The sequence below is a fragment of the Phocoena sinus genome, chromosome 8 (genome assembly GCF_008692025.1).
Source record: "Phocoena sinus isolate mPhoSin1 chromosome 8, mPhoSin1.pri, whole genome shotgun sequence".
Taxonomy (NCBI): Eukaryota; Metazoa; Chordata; class Mammalia; order Artiodactyla; family Phocoenidae; genus Phocoena; species Phocoena sinus.
Window position 1 is genome coordinate 54580856 of NC_045770.1, and position 12029 is coordinate 54592884.

Sequence of the window (12029 nt, forward strand, 5' to 3'; positions counted from 1 at the left end):
CAGTGGTTGGGAGTCCGCCTGCCGATGCAGGGGACATGGGTTCGTGCCCCGGTCTGCGAAGATCCCACATGCTGCGGAGCGGTTGGGCCCGTGAGCCATGGCCGCTGAGCCTGCGCGTCCGTAGCCTGTGCTCTGCAACGGGAGAGGCCACAACAGTGAGGGGCCTGCGTACCGCAAAAAAAAAAAAAAAAGCCTAGAGATAAACCCACACACATATGGTCAACTAATCTATGAGAAAGGAGGCAAGGATATACAATGGAGAAAAGACAGTCTCTTCAATAAGTGGTGCTGGGAAAACTGGACAGCTACATGTAAAAGAACGAAATTAGAACACTCACTAACACCATACACAAAAATAAACTCAAAATGGATTAGAGGCCTGAATGTAAGACTAGACACTATAAAACACTTAGAGGAAAACATAGGAAGAACACTCTTTGACATAAATCACAGCAAGATGTTTTTTGATCCACCTCCTAGAGTAATGGAAATAAAAACAAAAATAAATGGGACCTAATGAAGCTTCAAAGCTTTTGCACAGCAAAGGAAACCATAAACAAGATGAAAAGACAACCCTCAGAATGGGAGAAAATATTTGCAAACGAATCAACAGACAAAGGATTAATCTCCAAAATATATAAACAGCTCATGCAGCTCAATATTAAAAAAACAAACAACCCAGTCCAAAAATGGCAGAAGACCTAAATAGACATTTCTCCAAAGAAGACATACAGATGGCCAAGAAGCACATGAAAAGCTGCTCAACATCACTAATTATTAGAGAAATGCAGATCAAAGCTACAGTGAGGTGTCACCTCACACCAGTTAGAATGGGCATCATCAGAAAATCCACAAACAACAAATGCTGGAGAGGGTCTGGAGAAAAGGGAACCCTCTTGCACTTTTGGTGGGAATGTAAATTGATACAGCCACTATGGATAAAAGTATGGAGGTTCCTTAAAGAACTAAAAATAGAATTACCATATGACTCAGCAATCCCACTACTGGGCATATACCCAGAGAAAACCATAATTCAAAAAGGCACATGCACCCCAATGTTCATTGCAGCACTATTTACCATAGCCAGGTCATGGAAGCAACCTAAATGCCCATCAACAGACGAATGGATAAAGAAGATGTGGCACATATATACAATGGAATATCACTCAGCCATAAAAAGGAACGAAATTGGGTCATTTGTTTCACGTGGACGGATCTAGAGACTGTCATACAGAGTGAAGTCAGAAAGAGAAAAACAAATATTGTATATTAACGCATATATATGGAACCTAGAAAAATGGTACAGATGAACCAGTTTGCAGAGCAGAAATTGAGACACAGATATAGAGAACAAACGTATGGACACCAAGGGGGTAAAGCAGCTGGGGGGTGGGAGTGGTGGTGTGATGAATTGATTGGGATTGAAATGTATACAGTGATGTGTATAAAACTGATGACTAATAAGAACCTGCTGTATAAAAAATATATAATTCAAGCCATCCAAAAAACAAAATTCTTCCTAAGATATACATCTAACTATAAGGGAACTGTTTGTCCAAAGTACAGAGCATCCTGTTGTCTTAATTTCCTCTGTCTGAAGCAGAGAGTGTACTGTCCATCAGTGACTGCAGCAGGTTAGTCCTTACAGAACTGGTCAATGAGCAACACTCCCTATTCTTCTTTGTTTAAAGGAGTCAGAAATAAAAACAGTATAGTATATATAGAAACAACTGTGAAAAGGACAGGACCCATAATATACCTATGTACAACATCATGGAATCCTAGAATCCTGGAGACTCTCAGAAGAGCATTCGAGGAGGATTTATTTTTTACAGTTTTCCTGAATGAATAGGTAGCTGATTAGGCAGTGTCGAGGTGTTCACCATCTCATAAAGCAGCCTCTCCTACATGTGCAGTTGTTTCTTAGGGCATTTAATGCTGAATTAATATTTTTCTTCCTCTTACTTTTACCAGTTGGTCTCTGGAACAATACATAATGAGGTTCTATTCCCATTTGTGACAGCCCTTCAAGTGATACACAAAGGGAAGTCCCACATTGTGGTCCTTTCTGTTGAGAGCCTATTATATGTCAGGTACTATGCTAGGCATTATCTCTCTTTTTTTTTTTTTTTTCTTTTTTTCGGTACGCGGGCCTCTCACTGTTGTGGCCTCTCCCGTTGCGGAGCACAGGCTTGGGACGCGCAAGCTCAGCGGCCATGGCTTACGGGCCCAGCCGCTCCGCAGCATGTGGGATCTTCCCGGACCGGGGCACGAACCCGTGTCCCCTGCATCGGCAGGTGGACTCTCAACCACTGCGCCACCAGGAAAGCCCCTTTTGTTATAATTTTAAAAGGAACACTGTGGTTAAAAAAAAAAAAAAGACTGTGCACGTGTCATACTAGTATTTACATAAGACAGATTCTCAGACGTAATTACTGGGTCAAAGACTGTGAACCGGGGCTTCCCTGGTGGCGCAGTGGTTGAGAGTCCGCCTGCCGATGCAGGGGACACGGGTTCGTGCCCCGGTGTGGGAGGATCCCACATGCCGCGGAGCGGCTGGGCCCGTGAGCCATGGCCGCTGGGCCTGCGCGTCCGGAGCCTGTTGCTCCGCAGCGGGAGAGGCCACAACGGTGAGAGGCCCGCGTACCGCAAAAAAAAAAAAAAAAAAAAAAAAAAAAAGACTGTGAACCTCTGAAACATTTGCTGCCTTCCAGGAAACTGTTCCAATACACGTTCCTTTGGAAAATCCTAACTTGAAATGTTACGGATCTGATATTGCTTTTTGTAGTCATAAAAGCCTCATCCTTTATTAACTGAAACTTAATTCTTCCACTTTGGAGATCAATACCTGATGCATATAGCTTCGCATTAACCTCTAGTTTAATCAGCATTCCTCTAGATAAAATGTTGAAGACATTTTAGCTCCTTATCAGGAAGGGCTGTCTAAACAGAGAGCTGTTCGGAGATCGGAGCTCCTCAGTCCTGGAGGCAGGGGAGCAGAGACTGGACAATTACTTGGCAGAATGTTATAGATTCCTTCTTTTTTTTCAGTCCTCAAATCTTTGGGAAACACCTCGTCCCTCAGCGACGTGCAAGGACCTGAAGACCCAGGCTGAATTTCGAGAGTTTAGCTAAGTGATCCAGTGCTGGGATTCTCCAAATTCTTTATGGCTGGCTGGACCTTAATTTTAGGCTTTGTGGAGGGTGTGCCTGTGCGAATGAATGACAGGAAACGCAGGAAATGAAAACTAGCTTTTATTTTATTTCAATTAATTACGTTTCTTAAAACTATCCATCAAGCCCACTTGTGGGTTTTGGATATAAAGATAAATTCTTGCTGAAAGAACATTCTGGGGCGGGAAAAGGAGAGGCAATTGTGGGTGGGGGAGGTTGGGCGAAAAAAATCAATATCTCTTAGTCTTCTCGCAGTATGGCTCGTTTCCCGTACTCCTCGACCCCCGCTACCAAGCCCTGACATCCCTTCCGTGGAGTTAGCGCCGGCCGGCAAGCGAGCAACGCCGGACACTTAGTGGCCCGGAACCTCGCGTGCGCGTTTCCGGCAGCAGCGTGCAAGGGGAAGTGTTTGGGCGACGCACCGCCTCGCGCCATGCCCTTCAGCACCGCGCTCAGAGGTGAAAGCTCGTGGCTTGGGTCCCGGCCGTGGTCTTGGTGATTTTCTCTGTAGTTGGAGGTCAGAGGCCAGGCCTCAAGTGGGAACGGCCTCACCATGATGAACGGCCGGCCGGACCGAGTGCCCTTACAGTTCCTGCCGAATGAGGCCCGGAGCCTGCCGCCGCCCAAGCTAACCGACCCGCGGCTCTTCTACGTCGGCTTCTTGGGTTACTGCTCCGGCCTGATTGATAACGCGATCCGGCGGCGGCCGGTGGCGTCGGCCGGTGAGGGCTGCGCGGGCGGGATGGTCTGGGAGGAGAGGGGGCCGTAGGGCTGAGGGCCGGCTCTGCCTTAGGCTGCCTGAGGTGCCTCCGCTTTTCCGGGCCTTTTCGCGTTAACAGGCCCCGCCTCGCCTCCCTCAGGTATCAGCGCCCCGTGAGCTTCTCAGAATCGGGCCGGCCAGAGTGTCATTTCAGGAAACTGAGATGCAGTGCAACCCACGACCTCGCAGTGAGTCTGTGAAGGACCCCGGACTGAACTGCCTGCTCCCCTCTCAGTTCGTGCTGTGGGGTGTGCAAAAATGAGCGATCAGTCGATGCAATGCACTACTGACACTGCGTGCATTATAGCATTTAGTCTTCAGACACCTTGGGCGGTGAGGTGGGGGAGAGGTATTATCCATAATGGGGAAACAGAGCCTTAGATTAAAGCAGCTTGCCCAAGGTCCTAAGTAGCACAGTCTGTTTGTAAACTTCAGAGTTTAAAGAAGGTGCTGTTCAGAACCAGCACTTCTCAGATTTAATGTGCATACTAATAACTTGGGGATCTTGTTAAAATGCAGGTGGTGGTTCATTAGATCTGGAGAGAGGCCTGATGGTCCCAATCTCCCAGACGCTGCTGGTCTGGGGACTTCACATTGAGTAGGAGGCTCTAAACCACTGGGCTGTATTTCCTAGTAGATCAGTGTTCACCTGTCTGAAACCAGCAGTGATAGTGACACAGTTAACTGTGCTAAAGTCTATGGCTTTCCAAAGGGAAGAGAGGGAAACTTTGTAAAAGGTGTGTTTGAATTTAGCTTTGATATGTCAGACGGATACTTGGAGAGAGCCTTCTAGGCCCGTGGGAGGCTAGTGGGAGTGAATGGGGGGCAAGAGCACCTGAATGGGGGGCAGTTGATGAGTGAGTGCCGAGTAGGGCGATAAGGCAACAAAGATTTAGGTGGATGGTGGCAATTTATTCTCTAGGCAGATGGGAACCTTACATGCTTTTGAAAGCTATCAGAGGAAGTTCAGTGATTGGACCTGTGTTTTAAAAGGTCAACTTTGTTAGTAACTGATTGGAGCCAGGGAGCCCAGCTAGGAAGAAGGCTAATACAATGGTTCAGGCAAGCAGGAATCACCTCACTTGTGCCCCTTTTGCCTTCTTCCAGCTGTATGTATGCCTGGAGGTTGACTCCCAACCCACCAAATTTTGGCATTTCTAGTGCTCAAATAGACTTGAGATCCTGTCTGCTTTGGACATGCCCCCACTCCACAGAAAGGAGTGATCTTTGTCCATTTCTGCCACTAGGAACTATGGGGTGTTCTCCCTTCTTATCACCACTCCACACTTGCCCATGCCTGTCACTTGGTGTAATGGAAGGAGCTCCATTTTGGAATTAAATGGCCTTGCTCCGCTGCTTCCCAGCCATGTCACCTTGGGCAAGTTACTTGGTCAGGGCTCAAGTTTCCTCATCTATAAAGTGAGAATAATTCATCTTTGCATATTTTTTTTTGAGAATTAAGTGAGATTCTATAGGCAGATGCCTGGCACACGCAAGGTGCCTAACAGGTTTCCCTTTCCTTAGCTCTTGTTATGCAAACAGTTTACCATATATTTGTTCAACCTTAACTGAGCTCTTTATCTGTGCCAGGCAGTGTTACACACTGGGTGTATGGGGGGAGGAATACTGACCTGCCCTTGAGGAACTCCTAATTGTTTCAGGGAGACAAACAGATCTGGGTCTAGGTGTGACAGACAGGTATTTTGATAGAGGTGGGTGAGCAGAGAGTGCTTTGGGAGCATAAAGGAGGTTCAGATCAGAGGGATCCTGTTCCAGAGGAAGAAACGGTTGGCTGAGATTTGAAGTATGTATCACTTAATCTCACCTCATTGTTGTCAAAGAATGTTTTGTGCCTTTTCTGGGAGACAGAAGAGCACAGTAGTTAAGAACACAAGCTTTTGGATTTGACACCACCTCCTCCCTACTAGCCATTTGATTCTGGAGAAGTTACTTATCTCTGTGAGCTTTAGTTTCCTCATCTATGAAATAGGGATGGTGTCTACCTCTTTGTGTGGCTGTGAGAACTAGGTGAGATAATGGATGTAAAGCACTTAGCCCAGGCCTAGGGGTCAGAGTTCCTGGGTTTCCCCTTAGTTGCTTTGGAAAATTCAGGTCTTGAGGACTTTATTGAAATAGTTTTCCTCAGCAGCATTTATTGAATGCATACTGTGTTTATCTAGTTCAATGTCTGGCATATAGTAATGTTCAATGAATATTTATTGAATGAATGTGTAGATTACAAGGAAATATAAAACATTGTCCCAACCATCCAAAGATTTACAAACCAGATGGGCGTTATCTATTAAAAAGGTGAATTGTGGTACAACTTTATGCACATAGGAGGAGTGGGGAAGAGAAATATACAGTCGATTTTCCAACTATGGCCATGGAGAGTACCTGGCATTCTGTAGGTAGTTGGAATATTGTTAATGAAATCAAGTTGTGCAGATCTTTTTCAAGTTAGCAGAAAATATTAAATACAATTTTTTCTTAAGCTTTTCTCCCATCACCTGTTTTTAAACCCTTGTTTCTGGTTACCACTTACCTGCCCTAAATTTAGTTAGTTGGTATCTAAGTGTAATCCACAAAATTAAATGTTTATTGATTTCTAGTTTAATATATCAGTAGTTTATGGCATTCTGCAAAGAGCACCATGGCTTTCAAGTTTAGGTTCACTGAGTAAAGGAAAGAAGGGGAAAATGATTGTGGGAGGGTTGTGTATGTGGTGAAAGGGAGACCACTGCTGAAAGAGAAGAGGCTAGGGAAATGAGGACTTGAGAAGAGGCCAAGCCATGCCTTTAGGGCTAGGACACTGATATCATCTAAATCTTCTGTGAGGGATATGAGTAAGCACAGAGAGTCTGAGTCTTTGTATCTGTGTAGTCCAGTGGCACACGGGAGAACCCAGCACATTTTGGTTTGCTGTATTACAGGTGGCCCATTAGGGGAAGCAGTGGCTCTTTGGGCTAAGGGAGAATGCAGAAGAGACTGGTCCCTGTCAGTCCCAGGTCATAGTGATACTTTGCATTTTTATTGTTTTACAATTTTCCCAAAACACTATAATAACTACTGTGAAAAAGATAGGTTAGGTATTATCTTTGTTTTAGAGGTAGTAAATTGCTTTGCCCAAGGCCATTCATCCATTTATTATATATTTATTAAGTGCTGTCTGTGTGCTGGTATACAAAGACGAATCAAACATTGACTTTGCCTGGTAGTAGAGAGAGAAATAATTACTATAGCAATTTCCATATTAATAGAGATGAGTTCATCCTTTTAACTCTAGGAAAGTTATAGGAAGATTTCTTAGCAGAAGTGATGTCTGAGTTGAATCTTGAAGGCTCAGGAAGTTGCTGGACAGATAAGTAATCAGTGCATGGTATATAGAAGCATGAAGGAGCCTAGTTTATGTGAGGAATTAAAAGTAGTTCAGTATTGCTGGGCACAATGTGCATATCAGGGAGTGTCAGAAGATGAAGGTGGAAGAGGCAGCTCATGAAAGGCCTGGGAGATCATATGCACGAGTTTAGGGTCCTGTTGACCATAATTGGAGAAGGGACTGACAGACTAGTTTGTGTTTTAGTAGAAATTCCTCTCATGACAGGGTAAAAGCTGGGATCAGTGTGGAGTAGAAAATGAGGTGAAAGGGAGACCAGTTAGTGTAAATGAGCACAAGTTCCCTGAAGTGAGGAAAGGAAATATTTATAAGGTAGCATTGACGGTGACTGGATGTAGGGGAAGAGGGTAGAAAAAAAAGATAATTACTATGTTTATTACCCAGGACATGGATTCCTGGGTAAATGGTCTTATTCTCTGAAATAAGAAAAGGAGGTATGAATAGGAAGGAACTGAGTTTGTTTGGGGGAATTCAGGTAAATGTATCTGTCAAATATTTGGCTATATTTGTTGTTCAGCACGGGTGCCTGAGTTGGACGTTACTTATAGATGATAACAGATAAAACTATAGGAATAAAAAGTTCTCCAAAGGAACATCTATGGGATAAGAAGAGGGCTGGGAATAGAATTCTGAGGCATAGCTAGAAAACCTGCCCTTAGCCTTTTGCAAAAAAATATTTTTGTGTATAAAGTTTATACCTTTGCATCTCCCCTTCACATTTAAAATTTTGGCTTTCCTAGATCATGTGATCCTCTCCAGTCTTATTATAATCGGATGATTTTTTAGTAGGATGATTTTTTTTTTTTTTTTTTTTTTTTTTTTTTTTTTTTAGTAGGATGATTTTATTTATTTATTTATTATTTATTTATTTGCTGCTCCACGTGGCATGCGGGATCTTAGTTCCCCAACCAGGGATCGAACCCATACCCCCTGCAGTGGATGCGTAGAGTCTTAACCACCGGACCGCCAGGGAAGTCCCAGTAGGATGATTTTTTAAACATAGTTTTTGAATATGCAAAATTACAAAATTTAGAAGGTACAAAAGAGAATTGAGATATATTTGTTGTACAGTGTACTGTTTTAGTAACCACTAGATATGCAAAAATAAATTGGTATATGGAGACAAACCAGATTGCTTTTAGACCATCTGTAGAGGACTTTACCTCTACTCGTCATCTTCTGAACATGTCCTGGAATACAAGCTAGTGTAGGTCTAAAGTTAACTTATTGAAAAAGAAAAACTTTTTTTTCTGTTTCAGTCTGCCATTCAAGTTTTTGTACTTATCCACCTTTTTCCTTGAAGAAACTTATAAAACCTGAATTTTAAAAATCTTGGGTTCTGTCGATAGTTATATTTGTAGACTTAATGTTGCTTTTCATAGTTGCCAGATATCCTTGGGAAGATGTCCCAAAGAATACCCATGTACAAAAGCCTTTTTTCTTAAAAGAATGTTGAAAGAAATAAATTATATATCTGAAACATGAAAATGTGATTTTTAACACACGTGACTGATTTTTGCTTTCTTTGGGATTTGTTTCAATTTCAGGTTTGCATCGCCAGCTTCTATATGTTACTTCCTTTATTTTTGTCGGATATTATCTTTTAAAACGTCAAGACTGTATGTGTGCTCTGAGGGACCATGATATGTTTGCATATGTAAAGTCACATCCAGAGGATTTTCCTGAAAAAGGTATTTCAAGTTAATTGTAGAAAACTTCTTTCTTATTCTGTATCATTTTCCCTGGTTAATCTTATTTATGCCTATGCCTTCAGTGCCTTCTGTATTCTGTTGACTTCCATATCTTTGTCTATAGACCAGAATTCTCTTGAATTCATATATCCAGTTTCTGGCTGAGTATCTCTGTGTCCCTCAGACAGCAGACAACTCATGTCCCCTCTGCTTGCCCAGACCTCCTGTTCTTCTGTGTCCTGCTTCAGTGAATGGCACACTGTCCACCTAGGCTCTCCAGCCAGAAGCCTGGGAATCATCTTCAAGTCTGTGTCTTTGACTTCCCATTAGTCATCAAGTCTAACCGTTCTAATCCCTAAATAATTCTCAGCTCTGAACTCTCCTCTCTACCCTTGCCACTACCCTGGTTCAGGCCCTGGTAATCTCTTGTGTGGCTCTTGCACTTGCCTCCAGCTTGCCTCTGCCTTTAGTCTTACCAAAAATCACATCTGTGTGGATAAATATGGATGTGCTTAAAATAGCTATCCATTGCCTTTTGGATAAAATCAAGACTCCCTAGGATGGCTTGTTTTCCCAGGCTGAGCTAATTACCTGGTAGAAACACTTAACTCATACCTCTTATCCACCCCTTATCACCCACAGGCTGTGTTGTGTCCCTCACTGGACCGTAGCTTCATCTTTGTTTCTCCAGCCTCCAGCACAGAGCCTACACATAGTAGGCACTTAATAAATAATGGCTGGCCTGAACTACATAGAGCCCTGCCTCATCTCCTGCCTCATGAAGTGCTGTCCTGAACCTGCCCTATATTGCTTTGTACATGCTATACCTCCTTAGTCCTCCTCTTGCCCCATTTCCACTCTGCGCACCCAACAAATTCCTGCTCAAGATTCATCATCTCAATGAAGCCTTCATCCAGCTATAGACAGGAATTTCCTTAGCATACTCTACTTATCTTTGTGCAGCTGTGAATATAACTGTAATACAGCTGTTTTCTTGTTCAGATTTTATACAGATACACAATATAGATGTGTACATATGTGAATGAATGAGTGTAGGAAATTTTTGAAATTTTGTAAATATATAGATTTTTAGATTTTCCTATTTATGAAAAGTATAATATTAAGCATTTAAATTTCATCAGACTGAATGATGATGTGTAGGGTCCTATTTAGCTCTGAAATTGTATTACTCTAACATTTCCCTAGCCTTCAGTCACATATGTGATGTTTATGGTGGATCAGAAAGGCAACTTTTTTTTGCCAATGAAGAGCTCAAAGACTAATACAAAGCCATGAATAGTAGGTGTATCAGGGATGGGAAATACGCAGAACTGCTGGATGTTAGATCTGAAAAAGGAATCTTGGGAATATTGATTTCTAAGAGGGAGACCCAGTATTAGTTAGTCCTCAGTCCCAGACCTCTGGCTCTTTGCCTCCACATTTCCACTAGCTCCCTCTGGCAGTGAGTGTAGCCTCACGGGCTCATTCTCTCTGAGCAGCAGATTACTGGCAAGTGTGCCAAGAGCCTTCTGCACGGACAGTGCAGTCATGGAGAGCTTGAACGCCTCGGCTCCTGGCCCCTCCCTATTCATTCCTTCTTTTACCCCTTCAGCTAGGATCCCCCTGGCAGCCCTTTGCCCCTCCAGATAACCATCTGGATGTCACCACAGATTCTTCCAAAGTTATTCTTCATTCAGTGGAACAAAATGCCTCAGTGATTGCCAAGCCATGGTTGAGGACTAGAAAATAAGGCAGTTCTTAAAAGAATATTAAGTGTTAATTTTTCTTCAGGAAATATGATTTTTTAAACACAATTTTAAAATCTTCTGTGATCTTTCTTTTTATAGATAAGAAAACTTACGGTAAAATTCTTGAAGAATTCCATCCAGTGCGTTGAAGTCTCCAAAATGCTTGCTCCAGTTTCACTGATACCGGTTTTTTCTGAATTTTGTGGAACTGTTTCTGTGACATCTGAAGTTTATGTTAATCTATACATTAACACCTTGTGATTAAAATGATCATCATAAGCACTCTGACTCCTTTTTGTCATAAGAAAAATAGTTCATCAGAGAATGGTCAGTTTCCATTTACCTAGTTTTAAGAAGCCATCTGGCAGATTTAAAAATGGGGTTCTAGTTCAGAGTTGGCAAGCTATAGCCTGTGGGCCAAATCTGGCTCACTGCCAATACAATTTTACTGGACACAGCCAAGCTTATTTGTTTATCTGTTTATGGCTGCTTCCATGCTACTGCAGCAGAGTTGAGTGGTTGTGACAGAGACCTAATGGTCTGCAAAGCCTAAAATATTTAATATATGGCCCTTTACAGAAGAGTTTTGCCTGCTCCAGTTCTAATGCCAAGTGAAACCAAGCAAGCCAGATTATGGAAGGTTTTGTGAGTCGTGCAGAATAATTTTGACTTGATTCTGTAGGTAGTGGAAAGTCACTAAATGATTTTAAATAGGAATAACATGGTCATGTTTGTATTACTGAGCTCTCTGCAACAACATAGAGGGTGGTTGAGAAGGAGGAAACTCAAGACCAGGAGAACAGCTGACACGGCAAAGGGGTCTCAGCTCTTAGATGGATCATCCTGGAGAAAGTGGGCTCAGTAGCTAATTCTGTCCACAGTGGAGCTTGGTGCAATTAGAAGTAAGAGATCCCACCTAACTAGAATGAGGTTACTCTTTATGGCTTATCAAGTCCAAATGCTTGTCCAAAAAGTTTTTGTTTCCAAAGTCAGATTTTATAATCAGATTAGGTTTTGGAGATTAATAAAAGTGTTTGTTTATATGTGATTTCAAATTAGGTGGCAGTCTGAATATAAGCAGATGGGCAAATCAGATGGTTCCATCTCTCTTCTTTTGAGTCTTACTTGTTAAAAATGAAATTGAAAAAAAAAAAATGAAATTGTGTCTGAGAAAGTACTTTAGAGGTTAATAAAGATATGTACAAATACAAGGTATTTTTTATTGCTACTGCAATAAATATAGTTCACCTGTGCTCAGC

General features: G+C 42.5%; 1 protein-coding gene across 1 annotated transcript; it reads left to right on the forward strand.

Moving 5' to 3' along the window:
- Positions 1 to 3573: 3573 nt before the first annotated feature.
- Positions 3574 to 11052, forward strand: NDUFC2 (NADH:ubiquinone oxidoreductase subunit C2). The gene is made up of 3 exons (XM_032641786.1): positions 3574 to 3896; positions 8879 to 9022; positions 10870 to 11052. The coding sequence occupies exons 1-3, from the start codon at positions 3728 to 3730 to the stop codon at positions 10917 to 10919; spliced, it is 363 nt and encodes a 120-aa protein (XP_032497677.1). The 5' UTR covers positions 3574 to 3727; the 3' UTR covers positions 10920 to 11052.
- Positions 11053 to 12029: the final 977 nt, after the last annotated feature.

Bases quoted from the DNA above. Each gene is read 5' to 3' on its own strand.
- NDUFC2 (XM_032641786.1), top strand. From the start codon at position 3,728: ATGATGAACGGCCGGCCGGACCGAGTGCCCTTACAGTTCCTGCCGAAT. The intron at 3,897-8,878 runs GTGAGGGCTGCG...TTTCAATTTCAG, and splicing joins GCGGCCGGTGGCGTCGGCCG to GTTTGCATCGCCAGCTTCTA. The intron at 9,023-10,869 runs GTATTTCAAGTT...TTCTTTTTATAG, and splicing joins AGAGGATTTTCCTGAAAAAG to ATAAGAAAACTTACGGTAAA.